Source organism: Hyla sarda, unplaced genomic scaffold (assembly GCF_029499605.1).
Source record: "Hyla sarda isolate aHylSar1 unplaced genomic scaffold, aHylSar1.hap1 scaffold_645, whole genome shotgun sequence".
Lineage (NCBI taxonomy): Eukaryota > Metazoa > Chordata > Amphibia > Anura > Hylidae > Hyla > Hyla sarda.
In genome coordinates, this window is record NW_026610660.1 from 153,313 (window position 1) to 174,887 (window position 21,575).

The 21,575-nt window shown below is 53.4% G+C and overlaps 1 protein-coding gene across 1 annotated transcript; it reads left to right on the plus strand.

Annotated features, from left to right (window-relative positions):
- The first annotated feature begins 2,439 nt into the window (after positions 1 to 2,439).
- Positions 2,440 to 21,340, plus strand: LOC130342242 (cytochrome c oxidase subunit 6A2, mitochondrial-like). The gene is made up of 3 exons (XM_056554269.1): positions 2,440 to 2,897; positions 16,560 to 16,702; positions 21,077 to 21,340. Exons 1-3 carry the CDS (start codon positions 2,819 to 2,821, stop codon positions 21,170 to 21,172), a joined length of 318 nt encoding a protein of 105 aa, XP_056410244.1. The 5' UTR covers positions 2,440 to 2,818; the 3' UTR covers positions 21,173 to 21,340.
- Positions 21,341 to 21,575: the final 235 nt, after the last annotated feature.

Below are 21,575 nucleotides of genomic sequence, written 5' to 3' on the forward strand. Positions count from 1 at the left end.
GACCCTGTAGGACCCTCCTGACCATACCCTGTCTATACCCCCATAGACCCTGTAGGACCCTCCTGACCATACCCTGTCTATAACCCCCCAGAGACCCTGTAGGACCATCCTGACCATACCCTGTCTATAACCCCCCAGAGACCCTGTAGGACCCTCCTGACCATACCCTGTCTATAACCCCCCAGAGACCCTGTAGGACCCTCCTGACCATACCCTGTCTATAACCCCCCAGAGACCCTGTAGGACCCTCCTGACCATACCCTGTCTATACCCCCAGAGACCCTGTAGGACCATCCTGACCATACCCTGTCTATACCCCCAGAGACCCTGTAGGACCCTCCCGACCATACCCTGTCTATACCCCCAAGACCCTGTAGGACCCTCCTGACCATACCCTGTCTATACCCCCAAGACCCTGTAGGACCCTCCTGACCATACCCTGTCTATAACCCCCCAGAGACCCTGTAGGACCATCCTGACCATACCCTGTCTATACCCCCAGAGACCCTGTAGGACCCTCCTGACCATACCCTGTCTATAACCCCCCAGAGACCCTGTAGGACCCTCCTGACCATACCCTGTCTATAACCCCCCAGAGACCCTGTAGGACCCTCCTGACCATACCCTGTCTATACCTCCAGAGACCCTGTAGGACCATCCTGACCATACCCTGTCTATAACCCCCCAGAGACCCTGTAGGACCCTCCTGACCATACCCTGTCTATACCCCCAAGACCCTGTAGGACAATCCTGACCATACCCTGTCTATACCCCCAAGACCCTGTAGGACCCTCCTGACCATACCCTGTCTATACCCCCATAGACCCTGTAGGACCATCCTGACCATACCCTGTCTATAACCCCCCAGAGACCCTGTAGGACCCTCCTGACCATACCTTATCTATAACCCCCCAGAGACCCTGTAGGACCCTCCTGACCATACCCTGTCTATACCCCCAAGACCCTGTAGGACCCTCCTGACCATACCCTGTCTATACCCCCAAGACCCTGTAGGACCCTCCTGACCATACCCTGTCTATACCCCCATAGACCCTGTAGGACCATCCTGACCATACCCTGTCTATACCCCCATAGACCCTGTAGGACCATCCTGACCATACCCCATCTATACCCCCATAGACCCTGTAGGACCCTCCTGACCATACCCTGTCTATACCCCCAGAGACCCTGTAGGACCCTCCTGACCATACCTTGTCTATAACCCCCCAGAGACCCTGTAGGACCCTCCTGACCATACCCTGTCTATAACCCCCCAGAGACCCTGTAGGACCCTCCTGACCATACCCTGTCTATAACCCCCCAGAGACCCTGTAGGACCCTCCTGACCATACCCTGTCTATAACCCCCCAGAGACCCTGTAGGACCCTCCTGACCATACCTTATCTATAACCCCCCAGAGACCCTGTAGGACCCTCCCGACCATACCCCATCTATACCCCCAGAGACCCTGTAGGACCCTCCTGACCATACCCTGTCTATACCCCCAGAGACCCTGTAGGACCATCCTGACCATACCCTGTCTATACCCCCAAGACCCTGTAGGACCCTCCTGACCATACCCTGTCTATACCCCCAAGACCCTGTAGGACCCTCCTGACCATACCCTGTCTATACCCCCATAGACCCTGTAGGACCATCCTGACCATACCCTGTCTATACCCCCATAGACCCTGTAGGACCATCCTGACCATACCCCATCTATACCCCCATAGACCCTGTAGGACCCTCCTGACCATACCCTGTCTATACCCCCAGAGACCCTGTAGGACCCTCCTTACCATACCTTGTCTATAACCCCCCAGAGACCCTGTAGGACCCTCCTGACCATACCCTGTCTATAACCCCCCAGAGACCCTGTAGGACCCTCCTGACCATACCCTGTCTATAACCCCCCAGAGACCCTGTAGGACCCTCCTGACCATACCCTGTCTATAACCCCCCAGAGACCCTGTAGGACCCTCCTGACCATACCTTATCTATAACCCCCCAGAGACCCTGTAGGACCCTCCCGACCATACCCCATCTATACCCCCAGAGACCCTGTAGGACCCTCCTGACCATACCCTGTCTATACCCCCAGAGACCCTGTAGGACCCTCCTGACCATACCCTGTCTATACCCCCAGAGACCCTGTAGGACCATCCTGACCATACCCTGTCTATACCCCCAGAGACCCTGTAGGACCCTCCCGACCATACCCTGTCTATACCCCCAAGACCCTGTAGGACCCTCCTGACCATACCCTGTCTTTACCCCCCATAGACCCTGTAGGACCATCCTGACCATACCCTGTCTATACCCCCATAGACCCTGTAGGACCATCCTGACCATACCCTGTCTATACCCCCATAGACCCTGTAGGACCATCCTGACCATACCCTGTCTATACCCCCAGAGACCCTTTAGGACCATCCTGACCATACCCCGTCTATCCTCTTCTGTTCCACTGCCATGTAGATATCACACTTTATAGGATGACATTTACCACTGGTCCGGGCCCCTGCCATGGGCTCCTGATATCAAGCTGCCGGCCACCCCTCTGAAGATGTCTGCATGGTTGACCTTCATGGTGGTATAGAACATACAGCACGCAGACATGGGGTCCCTCTGCCTGGCAGTAGAGTGGCCTTTGGGTGGTCTCCAGTGCACAGGCCCGGGGGAGGGGTGAAGGACAGACACAGATGGAGACTTGGCCGTGGCCCAGGACACTCAGACCTGGATTATTTATTCCTGGGATCCGACGACCTTCACAGTCACAGCTCCGATACCCTCCACAGTCTAAGGTTCGGGGATCGCGATGGCAACTCCAGGGTCTCACCGGACCCTCCAGATACTCAGGAGGCAAATGGCAACATCATCTCATGGGCCGGGAGGGGGTGAGTAATGGGGAAGGGGACCTCAATGTCCTACATGAGTCTTATTACCCTGCTGCCCCCCCCCCCCACACTGCTGCCCTGTTACCTCCACCCCAATAACTGCACTAAACCCAATCCCCTCAAACTCTGCATACTGCCCCCCAGTACGTCCCCCAGTACGTCCCCCAATGTGCAGCCCCCCAGTACGTCCCCCAATGTGCAGCCCCCCAGTACGTCCCCCAATGTGCAGCCCCCCAGTACATCCCCCAGTACGTCCCCCAATGTGCAGCCCCCCAGTACGTCCCCCAATGTGCAGCCCCCCAGTACATCCCCCAATGTGCAGCCTCCTCAGTACATCCCCCAATGTGCAGCCTCCTCAGTACATCCCCCAATGTGCAGCCTCCTCAGTACATCCCCCAATGTGCAGCCTCCTCAGTACATCCCCCAATGTGCAGCCTCCTCAGTACATCCCCCAATGTGTAGCCTCCTCAGTACATCCCCCAATGTGCAGCCTCCTCAGTACATCCCCCAATGTGCAGCCTCCTCAGTACATCCCCCAATGTGCAGCCTCCTCAGTACATCCCCCAATGTGCAGCCTCCTCAGTGCATCCACCAATGTGCAGCCTCCTCAGTACATCCCCCAATGTGCAGCCTCCTCAGTACATCCCCCAATGTGCAGCCTCCTCAGTACATCCCCCAATGTGCAGCCTCCTCAGTACATCCCCCAATGTGCAGCCTCCTCAGTACAGTCACCAATGTGTAGCCTCCTCAGTACATCCACCAATGTGCAGCCTCCTCAGTACATCCCCCAATGTGCAGCCTCCTCAGTACAGTCACCAATGTGCAGCCTCCTCAGTACAGTCACCAATGTGCAGCCTCCTCAGTACATCCCCCAATGTGCAGCCTCCTCAGTACAGTCACCAATGTGCAGCCTCCTCAGTACATCCCCCAATGTGCAGCCTCCTCAGTACATCCCCCAATGTGCAGCCTCCTCAGTACATCCCCCAATGTGCAGCCTCCTCAGTACATCCACCAATGTGCAGCCTCCTCAGTACATCCACCAATGTGCAGCCTCCTCAGTACATCCACCAATGTGCAGCCTCCTCAGTACAGTCACCAATGTGCAGCCTCCTCAGTACATTCACCAATGTGCAGCCTCCTCAGTACATCCCCCAATGTGCAGCCTCCTCAGTACATCCCCCAATGTGCAGCCTCATCAGTACAGTCACCAATGTGCAGCCTCCTCAGTACATCCCCCAATGTGCAGCCTCCTCAGAACATCCCCCAATGTGCAGCCTCCTCAGTACATCCCCCAATGTGCAGCCTCCTCAGTACATCCCCCAATGTGCAGCCTCCTCAGTACATCCCCCAATGTGCAGCCTCCTCAGTACATCCACCAATGTGCAGCCTCCTCAGTACATCCCCCAATGTGCAGCCTCCTCAGTACATTCTCCAATGTGCAGCCTCCTCAGTACATCCCCCAATGTGCAGCCTCCTCAATACATCCCCCAATGTGCAGCCTCCTCAGTACATCCCCAATGTGCAGCCTCCTCAGTACATCCCCCAATGTGCAGCCTCCTCAGTACATCCCCCAATGTGCAGCCTCCTCAGTACATCCACCAATGTGCAGCCTCCTCAGTACATCCCCCAATGTGCAGCCTCCTCAGTACATCCCCCAATGTGCAGCCTCCTCAGTACATCCCCCAATGTGCAGCCTCCTCAGTACATCCACCAATTTGCAGCCTCCTCAGTACATCCCTTAATGTGCAGCCTCCTCAGTACATCCCCCAATGTGCAGCCTCCTCATTACATCCCCCAATGTGCAGCCTCCTCAGTACATCCCCCAATGTGCAGCCTCCTCAGTACATCCCCCAATGTGCAGCCTCCTCAGTACATCCACCAATGTGCAGCCTCCTCAATACATCCCCCAATGTGCAGCCTCCTCAGTACATCCCCAATGTGCAGCCTCCTCAGTACATCCCCCAATGTGCAGCCTCCTCAGTACATCCCCCAATGTGCAGCCTCCTCAGTACATCCACCAATGTGCAGCCTCCTCAGTACATCCCCCAATGTGCAGCCTCCTCAGTACATCCCCCAATGTGCAGCCTCCTCAGTACATCCCCCAATGTGCAGCCTCCTCAGTACATCCCCCAATGTGCAGCCTCCTCAGTACAGTCACCAATGTGCAGCCTCCTCAGTACATCCCCCAATGTGCAGCCTCCTCAGTACATCCCCCAATGTGCAGCCTCCTCAGTACAGTCACCAATGTGCAGCCTCCTCATTACATCCCCCAATGTGCAGCCTCCTCAGTACATCCCCCAATGTGCAGCCTCCTCAGTACATCCCCCAATGTGCAGCCTCCTCAGTACAGTCACCAATGTGCAGCCTCCTCAGTACATCCCCCAATGTGCAGCCTCCTCAGTACATCCACCAATGTGCAGCCTCCTCAGTACAGTCACTAATGTGCAGCCTCCTCAGTACATCCCCCAATGTGCAGCCTCCTCAGTACAGTCACCAATGTGCAGCCTCCTCAGTACATCCCCAAATGTGCAGCCTCCTCAGTACAGTCACCAATGTGCAGCCTCCTCAGTACATCCACCAATGTGCAGCCTCCTCAGTACATCCACCAATGTGCAGCCTCCTCAGTACATCCCCCAATGTGCAGCCTCCTCAGTACATCCCCCAATGTGCAGCCTCCTCAGTACATCCCCCAATGTGCAGCCTCCTCAGTACAGTCACCAATGTGCAGCCTCCTCAGTACATCCACCAATGTGCAGCCTCCTCAGTACATCCCCCAATGTGCAGCCTCCTCAGTACAGTCACCAATGTGCAGCCTCCTCAGTACATCCCCCAATGTGCAGCCTCCTCAGTACAGTCACCAATGTGCAGCCTCCTCAGTACAGTCACCAATGTGCAGCCTCCTCAGTACATCCCCCAATGTGCAGCCTCCTCAGTACATCCCCCAATGTGCAGCCTCCTCAGTACATCCCCCAATGTGCAGCCTCCTCAGTACATCCCCCAATGTGCAGCCTCCTCAGTACATCCCCCAATGTGCAGCCTCCTCAGTACATCCCCCAATGTGCAGCCTCCTCAGTACATCCCCCAATGTGCAGCCTCCTCAGTACATCCACCAATGTGCAGCCTCCTCAGTACATCCCCCAATGTGCAGCCCCCCAGTACATCCCCCAATGTGCAGCCTCCTCAGTACAGTCACCAATGTGCAGCCTCCTCAGTACATCCCCCAATGTGCAGCCTCCTCAGTACATCCCCCAATGTGCAGCCTCCTCAGTACATCCACCAATGTGCAGCCTCCTCAGTACATCCCCCAATGTGCAGCCCCCCAGTACATCCCCCAATGTGCAGCCTCCTCAGTACATCCCCCAATGTGCAGCCTCCTCAGTACATCCCCCAATGTGCAGCCTCCTCAGTACAGTCACCAATGTGCAGCCTCCTCAGTACATCCCCCAATGTGCAGCCTCCTCAGTACATCCCCCAATGTGCAGCCTCCTCAGTACATCCCCCAATGTGCAGCCTCCTCAGTACAGTCACCAATGTGCAGCCTCATCAGTACATCCCCCAATGTGCAGCCTCCTCAGTACATCCCCCAATGTGCAGCCTCCTCAGTACAGTCACCAATGTGCAGCCTCCTCAGTACATCCACCAATGTGCAGCCTCCTCAGTACAGTCACCAATGTGCAGCCTCCTCAGTACATCCCCCAATGTGCAGCCTCCTCAGTACATCCCCCAATGTGCAGCCTCCTCAGTACATCCCCCAATGTGCAGCCTCCTCATTACATCCACCAATGTGCAGCCTCCTCAGTACATCCCCCAATGTGCAGCCTCCTCAATACATCCCCCAATGTGCAGCCTCCTCATTACATCCCCCAATGTGCAGCCTCCTCAGTACATCCCCCAATGTGCAGCCTCCTCAGTACATCCCCCAATGTGCAGCCTCCTCAGTACAGTCACCAATGTGCAGCCTCCTCAGTACATCCACCAATGTGCAGCCTCCTCAGTACAGTCACCAATGTGCAGCCTCCTCAGTACATCCCCCAATGTGCAGCCTCCTCAGTACATCCCCCAATGTGCAGCCTCCTCAGTACATCCCCCAATGTGCAGCCTCCTCATTACATCCACCAATGTGCAGCCTCCTCAGTACATCCCCCAATGTGCAGCCTCCTCAATACATCCCCCAATGTGCAGCCTCCTCATTACATCCCCCAATGTGCAGCCTCCTCAGTACATCCCCCAATGTGCAGCCTCCTCAGTACATCCCCCAATGTGCAGCCTCCTCAGTACAGTCACCAATGTGCAGCCTCCTCAGTACATCCACCAATGTGCAGCCTCCTCAGTACAGTCACCAATGTGCAGCCTCCTCAGTACATCCCCCAATGTGCAGCCTCCTCAGTACATCCCCCAATGTGCAGCCTCCTCAGTAGTCACCAATGTGCAGCCTCCTCAGTACAGTCACCAATGTGCAGCCTCCTCAGTACATCCCCCAATGTGCAGCCTCCTCAGTACAGTCACCAATGTGCAGCCTCCTCAGTACAGTCACCAATGTGCAGCCTCCTCAGTACAGTCACCAATGTGCAGCCTCCTCAGTACATCCCCCAATGTGCAGCCTCCTCAGTACATCCCCCAATGTGCAGCCTCCTCAGCACATCCACCAATGTGCAGCCTCCTCAGTACATCCCCCAATGTGCAGCCTCCTCAGTACAGTCACCAATGTGCAGCCTCATCAGTACAGTCACCAATGTGCAGCCTCCTCAGTACATCCCCCAATGTGCAGCCTCCTCAGTACATCCCCCAATGTGCAGCCTCCTCAGTACAGTCACCAATATGCAGCCTCCTCAGTACATCCACCAATGTGCAGCCTCCTCAGTACATCCCCCAATGTGCAGCCTCCTCAGTACATCCACCAATGTGCAGCCTCCTCAGTACATCCCCCAATGTGCAGCCTCCTCATTACATCCCCCAATGTGCAGCCTCCTCAGTACAGTCACCAATGTGCAGCCTCCTCAGTACATCCCCCAATGTGCAGCCTCCTCAGTACATCCCCCAATGTGCAGCCTTCTCAGTACATCCCCCAATGTGCAGCCTCCTCAGTACATCCCCCAATGTGCAGCCTCCTCAGTACATCCCCCAATTTGCAGCCTCCTCAGTACATCCACCAATGTGCAGCCTCCTCAGTACATCCCCCAATGTGCAGCCTCCTCAGTACATCCCCCAATGTGCAGCCTCCTCAGTACATCCCCCAATGTGCAGCCTCCTCAGTACATCCCCCAATGTGCAGCCTCCTCAGTACATCCCCCAATATGCAGCCTCCTCAGTACATCCCCCAATGTGCAGCCTCCACAGTACATCCACCAATGTGCAGCCTCCTCAGTACAGTCACCAATGTGCAGCCTCCTCAGTACAGTCACCAATGTGCAGCCTCCTCAGTACATCCCCCAATGTGCAGCCTCCTCAGTACATCCCCCAATGTGCAGCCCCCCAGTACATCCCCCAATGTGCAGCCTCCTCAGTACATCCCCCAATGTGCAGCCTCCTCAGTACATCCCCCAATGTGCAGCCTCCTCAGTACAGTCACCAATGTGCAGCCTCCTCAGTACATCCACCAATGTGCAGCCTCCTCAGTACATCCACCAATGTGCAGCCTCCTAAGTACATCCCCCAATGTGCAGCCTCCTCAGTACATCCCCCAATGTGCAGCCTCCTCAGTACATCCCCCAATGTGCAGCCTCCTCAGTACATCCCCCAATGTGCAGCCTCCTCAGTACATCCCCCAATGTGCAGCCTCCTCAGTACAGTCACCAATATGCAGCCTCCTCAGTACATTCCCCAATGTGAAGCCTCCTCAGTACAGTCACCAATATGCAGCCTCCTCAGTACATTCCCCAATGTGAAGCCTCCTCAGTACATCCACCAATGTGCAGCCTCCTCAGTACATCCACCAATGTGCAGCCTCCTCAGTACATCCATCAATATGCAGCCTCCTCAGTACATTCACCAATGTGCAGCCTCCTCAGTACATCCCCCAATATGCAGCCTCCTCAGTACAGTCACCAATGTGCAGCCTCCTCAGTACATCCCCCAATGTGCAGCCTCCTCAGTACATCCCCCAATGTGCAGCCCCCTCAGTACATCCCCCAATGTGCAGCCTCCTCAGTACATCCCCCAATGTGCAGCCTCCTCAGTACATCCCCCAATGTGCAGCCTCCTCAGTACATCCCCCAATGTGCAGCCTCCTCAGTACATCCCCCAATGTGCAGCCTCCTCAGTACATCCCCCAATGTGCAGCCTCCTCAGTACATCCCCCAATGTGCAGCCTCCTCAGTACATCCCCCAATTTGCAGCCTCCTCAGTACATCCACCAATGTGCAGCCTCCTCAGTACAGTCACCAATGTGCAGCCTCCTCAGTACATCCCCCAATGTGCAGCCTCCTCAGTACATCCACCAATGTGCAGCCTCCTCAGTACATCCATCAATGTGCAGCCTCCTCAGTACAGTCACCAATGTGCAGCCTCCTCAGTACAGTCACCAATGTGCAGCCTCCTCAGTACAGTCACCAATGTGCAGCCTCTTCAGTACATCCCCCAATGTGCAGCCTCCTCAGTACATCCCCCAATGTGCAGCCTCCTCAGTGCATCCCCCAATGTGCAGCCTCCTCAGTAAATCCACCAATGTGCAGCCTCCTCAGTACATCCCCCAATGTGCAGCCTCCTCAGTACATCCCCCAATGTGCAGCCTCCTCAGTACATCCCCCAATGTGCAGCCTCCTCAGTACATCCCCAAATGTGCAGCCTCCTCAGTACATCCCCCAATTTGCAGCCTCCTCAGTACATCCACCAATGTGCAGCCTCCTCAGTACATCCCCCAATGTGCAGCCTCCTCAGTACAGTCACCAATGTGCAGCCTCCTCAGTACATCCCCCAATGTGCAGCCTCCTCAGTACATCCCCCAATGTGCAGCCTCCTCAGTACATCCCCCAATGTGCAGCCTCCTCAGTACATCCCCCAATGTGCAGCCTCCTCAGTACATCCCCCAATGTGCAGCCTCCTCAGTACATCCCCCAATGTGCAGCCTCCTCAGTACAGTCACCAATGTGCAGCCTCCTCAGTACATCCACCAATGTGCAGCCTCCTCAGTACATCCCCCAATGTGCAGCCTCCTCAGTACATCCCCCAATGTGCAGCCTCCTCAGTACATCCACCAATGTGCAGCCTCCTCAGTACAGTCACCAATGTGCAGCCTCCTCAGTACAGTCACCAATGTGCAGCCTCCTCAGTACATCCCCCAATGTGCAGCCTCCTCAGTACATCCCCCAATGTGCAGCCTCCTCAGTACATCCACCAATGTGCAGCCTCCTCAGTACATCCCCCAATGTGCAGCCTCCTCAGTACATCCCCCAATGTGCAGCCTCCTCAGTACATCCCCCAATGTGCAGCCTCCTCAGTACATCCACCAATGTGCAGCCTCCTCAGTACAGTCACCAATGTGCAGCCTCCTCAGTACATCCACCAATGTGCAGCCTCCTCAGTACATCCCCCAATGTGCAGCCTCCTCAGTACATCCCCCAATGTGCAGCCTCCTCAGTACATCCCCCAATGTGCAGCCTCCTCATTACATCCACCAATGTGCAGCCTCCTCAGTACATCCCCCAATGTGCAGCCTCCTCAATACATCCCCCAATGTGCAGCCTCCTCAGTACAGTCACCAATGTGCAGCCTCCTCAGTACAGTCACCAATGTGCAGCCTCCTCAGTACATCCCCCAATGTGCAGCCTCCTCAGTACATCCCCCAATGTGCAGCCTCCTCAGTACATCCCTTAATGTGCAGCCTCCTCAGTACAGTCACCAATGTGCAGCCTCCTCAGTACATTCACCAATGTGCAGCCTCCTCAGTACATCCAAAAATGTGCAGCCTCCTCAGTGCATCCCCCAATGTGCAGCCTCCTCAGTACATCCACCAATGTGCAGCCTCCTCAGTACATCCACCAATGTGCAGCCTCCTCAGTACATCCCCCAATGTGCAGCCTCCTCAGTACATCCATCAATGTGCAGCCTCCTCAGTACAATCACCAATGTGCAGCCTCCTCAGTACATTCACCAATGTGCAGCCTCCTCAGTACAGTCACCAATGTGCAGCCTCCTCAGTACATCCCCCAATGTGCAGCCTCCTCAGTACAGTCACCAATGTGCAGCCTCCTCAGTACAGTCACCAATGTGCAGCCTCCTCAGTACATCCCCCAATGTGCAGCCTCCTCAGTACATCCCCCAATGTGCAGCCTCCTCAGTACATCCCCCAATGTGCAGCCTCCTCATTACATCCACCAATGTGCAGCCTCCTCAGTACATCCCCCAATGTGCAGCCTCCTCAATACATCCCCCAATGTGCAGCCTCCTCATTACATCCCCCAATGTGCAGCCTCCTCAGTACATCCCCCAATGTGCAGCCTCCTCAGTACATCCCCCAATGTGCAGCCTCCTCAGTACAGTCACCAATATGCAGCCTCCTCAGTACATCCCCCAATGTGCAGCCTCCTCAGTACAGTCACCAATGTGCAGCCTCCTCAGTACAGTCACCAATGTGCAGCCTCCTCAGTACAGTCACCAATGTGCAGCCTCCTCAGTACATCCTCCAATGTGCAGCCTCCTCAGTACATCCCCCAATGTGCAGCCTCCTCAGTACATCCCCCAATGTGCAGCCTCCTCAGTACATCCACCAATGTGCAGCCTCCTCAGTACATCCACCAATGTGCAGCCTCCTCAGTAAATCCACCAATGTGCAGCCTCCTCAGTACAGTCACCAATGTGCAGCCTCCTCAGTAAATCCACCAATGTGCAGCCTCCTCAGTACAGTCACCAATGTGCAGCCTCCTCAGTACAGTCACCAATGTGCAGCCTCCTCAGTACATCCCCCAATGTGCAGCCTCCTCAGTACATCCCCCAATGTGCAGCCTCCTCAGTACATCCACCAATGTGCAGCCTCCTCAGTAAATCCACCAATGTGCAGCCTCCTCAGTACATCCCCCAATGTGCAGCCTCCTCAGTACATCCACCAATGTGCAGCCTCCTCAGTACAGTCACCAATGTGCAGCCTCCTCAGTACAGTCACCAATGTGCAGCCTCCTCAGTACATCCCCCAATGTGCAGCCTCCTCAGTACATCCCCCAATGTGCAGCCTCCTCAGTACAGTCACCAATGTGCAGCCTCCTCAGTATATCCCCAATGTGCAGCCTCCTCAGTACAGTCACCAATGTGCAGCCTCCTCAGTACAGTCACCAATGTGCAGCCTCCTCAGTACATCCACCAATGTGCAGCCTCCTCAGTACATCCACCAATGTGCAGCCTCCTCAGTACATCCACCAATGTGCAGCCTCCTCAGTACATCCACCAATGTGCAGCCTCCTAAGTACATCCCCCAATGTGCAGCCTCCTCAGTACATTCCCCAATGTGCAGCCTCCTCAGTACATCCCCCAATGTGCAGCCTCCTCAGTACATCCACCAATGTGCAGCCTCCTCAGTACAGTCACCAATGTGCAGCCTTCTCAGTACATCCACCAATGTGCAGCCTCATCAGTACATCCCCCAATGTGCAGCCTCCTCATTACATCCCCCAATGTGCAGCCTCCTCAGTACAGTCACCAATGTGCAGCCTCCTCAGTACATCCACCAATGTGCAGCCTCCTCAGTACATCCCCCAATGTGCAGCCTCCTCAGTACATCCCCCAATGTGCAGCCTCCTCAGTACAGTCACCAATGTGCAGCCTCCTCAGTACATCCCCCAATGTGCAGCCTCCTCAGTATATCCCCAATGTGCAGCCTCCTCAGTACAGTCACCAATGTGCAGCCTCCTCAGTACATCCACCAATGTGCAGCCTCCTCAGTACATCCACCAATGTGCAGCCTCCTCAGTACATCCCCCAATGTGCAGCCTCCTCAGTACATCCACCAATGTGCAGCCTCCTCAGTACAGTCACCAATGTGCAGCCTCCTCAGTACAGTCACCAATGTGCAGCCTCCTCAGTACATCCACCAATGTGCAGCCTCCTCAGTACATCCACCAATGTGCAGCCTCCTCAGTACATCCACCAATGTGCAGCCTCCTCAGTACATCCACCAATGTGCAGCCTCCTCAGTACATCCACCAATGTGCAGCCTCCTCAGTACATCCACCAATGTGCAGCCTCCTAAGTACATCCCCCAATGTGCAGCCTCCTCATTACATCCCCCAATGTGCAGCCTCCTCAGTACATCCCCCAATGTGCAGCCTCCTCAGTACATCCACCAATGTGCAGCCTCCTCAGTACAGTCACCAATGTGCAGCCTCCTCAGTACATCCCCCAATGTGCAGCCTCCTCAGTACATCCACCAATGTGCAGCCTCCTCAGTACATCCCCAATGTGCAGCCTCCTCAGTACATCCCCCAATGTGCAGCCTCCTCAGTAGATCCCCCAATGTGCAGCCTCCTCAGTACATCCCCCAATGTGCTGCCTCCTCAGTACATCCCCCAATGTGCAGCCTCCTCAGTACATCCCCCAATGTGCAGCCTCCTCAGTACATCCCCCAATGTGCTGCCTCCTCAGTACATCCACCAATGTGCAGCCTCCTCAGTACATCCACCAATGTGCAGCCTCCTCAGTACATCCCCAATGTGCAGCCTCCTCAGTACATCCCCCAATGTGCAGCCTCCTCAGTACATCCCCCAATGTGCAGCCTCCTCAGTACATCCCCCAATGTGCAGCCTCCTCAGTACATCCCCCAATGTGCAGCCTCCTCAGTACAGTCACCAATGTGCAGCCTCCTCAGTACATCCCCCAATGTGCAGCCTCCTCAGTACATCCCCCAATGTGCAGCCTCATCAGTACATCCCCCAATGTGCAGCTTCCTCAGTACATCCCCCAATGTGCAGCCTCCTCAGTACAGTCACCAATGTGCAGCCTCCTCAGTACAGTCACCAATGTGCAGCCTCCTCAGTACAGTCACCAATGTGCAGCCTCCTCAGTACAGTCACCAATGTGCAGCCTCATCAGTACATCCCCCAATGTGCAGCCTCCTCAGTACATCCCCCAATGTGCAGCCTCCTCAGTACATCCCCCAATGTGCAGCCTCCTCAGTACATCCCCCAATGTGCAGCCTCCTCAGTACATCCCCCAATGTGCAGCCTCCTCAGTACATCCCCCAATGTGCAGCCTCCTCAGTACATCCCCCAATGTGCAGCCTCCTCAGTACATCCCCAAATGTGCAGCCTCCTCAGTACAGTCACCAATGTGCAGCCCCCCAGTACATCCCCCAATGTGCAGCCCCCCAGTACGTCCCCCAATGTGCAGCCTCCTCAGTACATCCACCAATGTGCAGCCTCCTCAGTACATCCACCAATGTGCAGCCTCCTCAGTACATTCCCCAATGTGCAGCCTCCTCAGTACATCCCCCAATGTGCAGCCTCCTCATTACATCCCCCAATGTGCAGCCTCCTCAGTACAGTCACCAATGTGCAGCCTCCTCAGTACATCCCCCAATGTGCAGCCTCCTCAGTACATCCCCCAATGTGCAGCCTCCTCAGTACATCCCCCAATGTGCAGCCTCCTCAGTACGTCCCCCAATGTGCAGCCTCCTCAGTACATCCACCAATGTGCAGCCTCCTCAGTACATCCCCCAATGTGCAGCCTCCTCAGTACATCCACCAATGTGCAGCCTCCTCAGTACATCCCCCAATGTGCAGCCTCCTCAGTACATCCACCAATGTGCAGCCTCCTCAGTACATCCACCAATGTGCAGCCTCCTCAGTACATTCCCCAATGTGCAGCCTCCTCAGTACAGTCACCAATGTGCAGCCTCCTCAGTACATCCCCCAATGTGCAGCCTCCTCAGTACATCCCCCAATGTGCAGCCTCCTCAGTACATCCCCCAATGTGCAGCCTCATCAGTACATCCCACAATGTGCAGCCTCCTCAATACATCCCCCAATGTGCAGCCTCCTCAGTACATCCCCCAATGTGCAGCCTCCTCAGTACATCCCCCAATGTGCAGCCTCCTCAGTACAGTCACCAATGTGCAGCCTCCTCAGTACATCCCCCAATGTGCAGCCTCCTCAGTACATCCCCCAATGTGCAGCCTCCTCAGTACAGTCACCAATGTGCAGCCTCCTCAGTACAGTCACCAATGTGCAGCCTCCTCAGTACAGTCACCAATGTGCAGCCTCCTCAGTACATCCCCCAATGTGCAGCCTCCTCAGTACATCCCCCAATGTGCAGCCTCCTCAGTACAGTCACCAATATGCAGCCTCCTCAGTACATCCCCCAATGTGCAGCCTCCTCAGTACATCCCCCAATGTGCAGCCTCCTCAGTACATCCCCCAATGTGCAGCCTCCTCAGTACATCCCCCAATGGGCAGCCTCCTCAGTACAGTCACCAATGTGCAGCCTCCTCAGTACATCCCCCAATGTGCAGCCTCCTCAGTACATCCCCCAATGTGCAGCCTCCTCAGTACATCCACCAATGTGCAGCCTCCTCAGTACATCCCCCAATGTGCAGCCTCCTCAGTACATCCCCCAATGTGCAGCCTCCTCAGTACATCCACCAATGTGCTGCCTCCTCAGTACAGTCACCAATGTGCAGCCTCCTCAGTACATCCCCCAATGTGCAGCCTCCTCAGTACAGTCACCAATGTGCAGCCTCCTCAGTACATCCCCCAATGTGCATCCTCCTCAGTACATCCCACAATGTGCAGCCTCCTCAGTACATCCCCCAATGTGCAGCCTCCTCAGTACATCCCCCAATGTGCAGCCTCCTCAGTACATCCACCAATGTGCAGCCTCCTCAGTACATCCCCCAATGTGCAGCCTCCTCAGTACATCCCCCAATATGCAGCCTCCTCAGTACATCCCCCAATGTGCAGCCTCCTCAGTACATCCACCAATGTGCTGCCTCCTCAGTACAGTCACCAATGTGCAGCCTCCTCAGTACATCCCCCAATGTGCAGCCTCCTCAGTACATCCCCCAATGTGCAGCCTCCTCAGTACATCCACCAATGTGCAGCCTCCTCAGTACAGTCACCAATGTGCAGCCTCCTCAGTACATCCCCCAATGTGCAGCCTCCTCAGTACAGTCACCAATGTGCAGCCTCCTCAGTACATCCCCCAATGTGCAGCCTCCTCAGTACATCCCCCAATGTGCAGCCTCCTCAGTACATCCATCAATGTGCAGCCTCCTCAGTACAGTCACCAATGTGCAGCCTCCTCAGTACATCCCCCAATGTGCAGCCTCCTCAGTACAGTCACCAATGTGCAGCCTCCTCAGTACATCCCACAATGTGCAGCCTCCTCAGTACATCCCCCAATGTGCAGCCTCCTCAGTACAGTCACCAATGTGCAGCCTCCTCAGTACATCCCCCAATGTGCATCCTCCTCAGTACATCCCACAATGTGCAGCCTCCTCAGTACATCCCCCAATGTGCAGCCTCCTCAGTACATCCCCCAATGTGCAGCCTCCTCAGTACAGTCACCAATGTGCAGCCTCCTCAGTACATCCACCAATGTGCAGCCTCCTCAGTACAATCACCAATGTGCAGCCTCCTCAGTACATTCACCAATGTGCAGCCTCCTCAGTACAGTCACCAATGTGCAGCCTCCTCAGTACAGTCACCATGAACACTTACCTCAGTCTCTTCTTTTCCTCAGGTCGCACATGGAAGATTTTGACCTTCCTCGTGGCTCTTCCTGGGGTCGGGGTCTGTATGCTGAACGCCGGACTCCAGCACCAGAATCACCCACATGAGACCCCAGAATTCAGACCCTACGATCATCTACGTATACGCACCAAGGTAGGTAGAGAGGACACAGAACCCCCGCCATAATGTATATGAGGACCAGGACCTTACAGAAGCTCCACTATAATGTATGTGAGGACCAGGACCCTACAGAAGCTCCACTATAATGTATATGAGGACCAGGACCCTACAGAAGCTCCACCATAATGTATGTGAGGACCAGGACTCTACAGAACCTCCACCATAATGTATATGAGGACCAGGACCCTACAGAAGCTCCACCATAATGTATATGAGGACCAGGACCCTTACAGAACCTCCACCATAATGTATATGGGGACCAGGACCCTACAGAAGCTCCACTATAATGTATGTGAGGACCAGGACCCTTACAGAACCTCCACCATAATGTATATGAGGACCAGGACCCTACAGAAGCTCCACCATAATGTATATGAGGACCAGGACCCTTACAGAACCTCCACTATAATGTATATGAGGACCAGGACCCTACAGAAGCTCCACTATAATGTATATGAGGACCAGGACCCTTACAGAACCTCCACCATAATGTATATGAGGACCAGGACCCTACAGAAGCTCCACCATAATGTATATGAGGACCAGGACCCTTACAGAACCTCCACCATAATGTATATGAGGACCAGGACCCTACAGAACCTCCACCATAATGTATATGAGGACCAGGACACTACAGAAGCTCCACCATAATGTATGTGAGGACCAGGACCCTACAGAAGCTCCACCATAATGTATGTGAGGACCAGGACCCTACAGAACTTCCAATAATAATGTATATGAGGACTAGGACCCTACAGAACCTCCACTATAATGTATATGAGGACCAGGACCATACACAGAACATCCACCATAATGTATGTGAGGACCAGGACCCTACAGAACCTCCACCATAATGTATATGAGGACCAGGACCCTACATAATCTCCACCATAATGTTTGTGAGGACCAGGAACCTACAGAACCTCCACCATAATGTATGTGAGGACCAGGACCCTTACAGAAGCTCCACCATAATGTATGTGAGGACCAGGACTCTACAGAACCTCTACCATAATGTATGTGAGGACCAGGACCCTTACAGAAGCTCCACCATAATGTATGTGAGGACCAGGACCTTACAGAACCTCCACCATAATGTATATGAGGACCAGGACCCTACAGAAGCTCCACCATAATGTATATGAGGACCAGGACCCCTACAGAACCTCCACCATAATGTATATGAGAACCAGGACCCTACAGAATCTCCACCATAATGTTTGTGAGGACCAGGACCCTACAGAAGCTCCACTATAATGTATGTGAGGACCAGGACCCTACAGAACCTCCACCATAATGTAAGTGAGGACCAGGACCCTACAGAAGCTCCACTATAATGTATATGAGGACCAGGACCTTACAGAACCTCCACCATAATGTATATGAGGACCAGGACCCTAAAAAAGCTCCACCATAATGTATATGAGGACCAGGACCATACACAGAACATCCACCATAATGTATGTGAGGACCAGGACCCTACAGAAGCTCCACCATAATGTATGTGAGGACCAGGACTCTACAGAACCTCCACCATAATGTATATGAGGACCAGGACCCTACAGAAGCTTCACCATAATGTATGTGAGGACCAGGACTCTACAGAACCTCCACCATAATGTATATGAGGACCAGGACCCTACAGAAGCTCCACCATAATGTATATGAGGACCAGGACCCTACAGAAGCTCCACTATAATGTATGTGAGGACCAGGACCCTACAGAAGCTCCACCATAATGTATATGAGGACCAGGACCCTACAGAAGCTCCACCATGATGTATATGAGGACCAGGACCCTACAGAACCTCCACTATAATGTATGTGAGGACCAGGACCCTACAGAAGCTCCACTATAATGTATATGAGGACAAGGACCCTTACAGAACCTCCGCCATTATGTTTGTGAGGACCAGGACCCTACAGAAGCTCCACTATAATGTATATGAGGACCAGGACCCTTACAGAACCTCCACCATAATGTATGTGAGGACCAGGACCCTTACAGAACCTCCACCATAATGTATGTGAGGACCAGGACCCTACAGAAGCTCCACTATAATGCATATGAGGACCAGGACCCAACAGAAGCTCCACTATAATGTATGTGAGGACCAGGACCCTACAGAACCTCCACCATAACGTATGTGAGGACCAGGACCCTACAGAAGCTCCACTATAATGTATGTGAGGACCAGGACCCTACAGAACCTCCACCATAACGTATGTGAGGACCAGGACCCTACAGAAGCTCCACTATAATGTATATGCGGACCAGGACCCAACACTATAATGTATGTGAGGACCAGGACCCTACAGAAGCTCCACTATAATGTATATGAGGACCAGGACCCTACAGAAGCTCCACTATAATGTATATGAGGACCAGGACCCTTACAGAACCTCCACCATAATGTATGTGAGGACCAGGACCCTACAGAAGCTCCACTATAATGTATATGAGGACCAGGACCCTTACAGAACCTCCACTATAATGTATGTGAGGACCAGGACCCTACAGAAGCTCCACTATAATGTATATGAGGACCAGGACCCTTACAGAACCTCCACCATAATGTATGTGAGGACCAGGACCCTACAGAAGCTCCACCATAATGTATGTGAGGACCAGGACCCTACAGAAGCTCCACTATAATGTATGTGAGGACCAGGACCCTACAGAACCTCCACCATAACGTATGTGAGGACCAGGACCCTACAGAAGCTCCACCATAACGTATGTGAGGACCAGGACCCTACAGAAGCTCCACTATAATGCATATGAGGACCAGGACCCAACAGAAGCTCCACTATAATGTATGTGAGGACCAGGACCCTACAGAACCTCCACCATAACGTATGTGAGGACCAGGACCCTACAGAACCTCCACCATAACGTATGTGAGGACCAGGACCCTACAGAAGCTCCACTATAATGTATATGCGGACCAGGACCCAACACTATAATGTATGTGAGGACCAGGACCCTACAGAAGCTCCACTATAATGTATATGAGGACCAGGACCCTACAGAAGCTCCACTATAATGTATATGAGGACCAGGACCCTTACAGAACCTCCACCATAATGTATGTGAGGACCAGGACCCTACAGAAGCTCCACTATAATGTATATGAGGACCAGGACCCTTACAGAACCTCCACTATAATGTATGTGAGGACCAGGACCCTACAGAAGCTCCACTATAATGTATATGAGGACCAGGACCCTTACAGAACCTCCACCATAATGTATGTGAGGACCAGGACCCTACAGAAGCTCCACTATAATGTATGTGAGGACCAGGACCCTACAGAACCTCCACCATAACGTATGTGAGGACCAGGACCCTACAGAAGCTCCACTATAATGTATGTGAGGACCAGGACCCTACAGAAGCTCCACTATAATGTATATGAGGATCAGGACCCTACAGAACCTCCACCATAATGTATGTGAGGACCAGGACCCTTACAGAAGCTCCACCATAATGTATGTGAGGACCAGGACCCTACAGAACCTCCATCATAACGTATGTGAGGACCAGGACCCTACAGAAGCTCCACTATAATGTATGTGAGGACCAGGGCCCTACAGAAGCTCCACTATAATGTATGTGAGGACCAGGACCCTACAGAAGCTCCACTATAATGTATGTGAGGACCAGGACCCAACACTATAATGTATGTGAGGACCAGGACCCTACAGAAGCTCCACTATAATGTATGTGAGGACCAGGACCCTACAGAAGCTCCACTATAATGTATGTGAGGACCAGGACCCTACAGAAGCTCCACTATAATGTATGTGAGGACCAGGACCCTACAGAAGCTCCACTATAATGTATATGAGGACCAGGACCCTACAGAAGCTCCACTATAATGTATATGAGGACCAGGACCCTATAGAAGCTCCACTATAATGTATATGAGGACCAGGACCCTATAGAAGCTCCACTATAATGTATATGAGGACCAGGACCCTATAGAAGCTCCACTATAATGTATATGAGGACCAGGACCTTACAGAACCTCCACTATAATGTATGTGAGGACCAGGACCTTACAGAACCTCCACTATAATGTATGTGAGGACCAGGACCCTACAGAAGCTCCACTATAATGTATATGAGGACCAGGACCCTACAGAACCTCTACCATAATGTATATGAGGACCAGAACCCTACAGAAGCTCCACTATAATGTATGTGAGGACCGTACACTCTCTTGTCTCTTTTTGTCTCTGTATTTAGGGATGTATTTTGTCCTGCTCTTTGTTGATGTTTTTACCATCTCAGGATTTTGTTATTTTGGTTCCATATTTTTGACTTTGTGTTTTCTTCTACAGCGTTTTCCATGGGGCGATGGGAATCACACCCTGTTCCATAACCCTCACGCCAACCCTCTGCCCACTGGATACGAGGAGACGGGGCACAAGCACTGACGCTAATCTACAGCCGGGACCTGTAATAATCCCCTATAATCTGTAATCTATAATAAATATTGTTCTCCCAGAGACACCAGACTGATGTAATGCCTTCACGTATAGCCAGGGGGCCCCGCAGTCACCTCTAATCACCCCTCCCTCTCTATAACCGGGGGATCTGACTTACCACCTTGCCCAACTCACTTCTGTCCACGACCTCTCAAGGGCTCCCTTCTGTGTGGAGACGGGGGCCCCAAATGAAGGTCGGGGATAGAACACAGATTTCTCCAGACGAAGGACCAGGAGTAATACACTGCTCAAAATAATAAAGGCAACACATCGTAGATCTGAATGAGCTAATCGTATGAAATCCTTTCCTCTTTACATAGTTGAATGCGCTGACAACAAAATCACCAAAAAT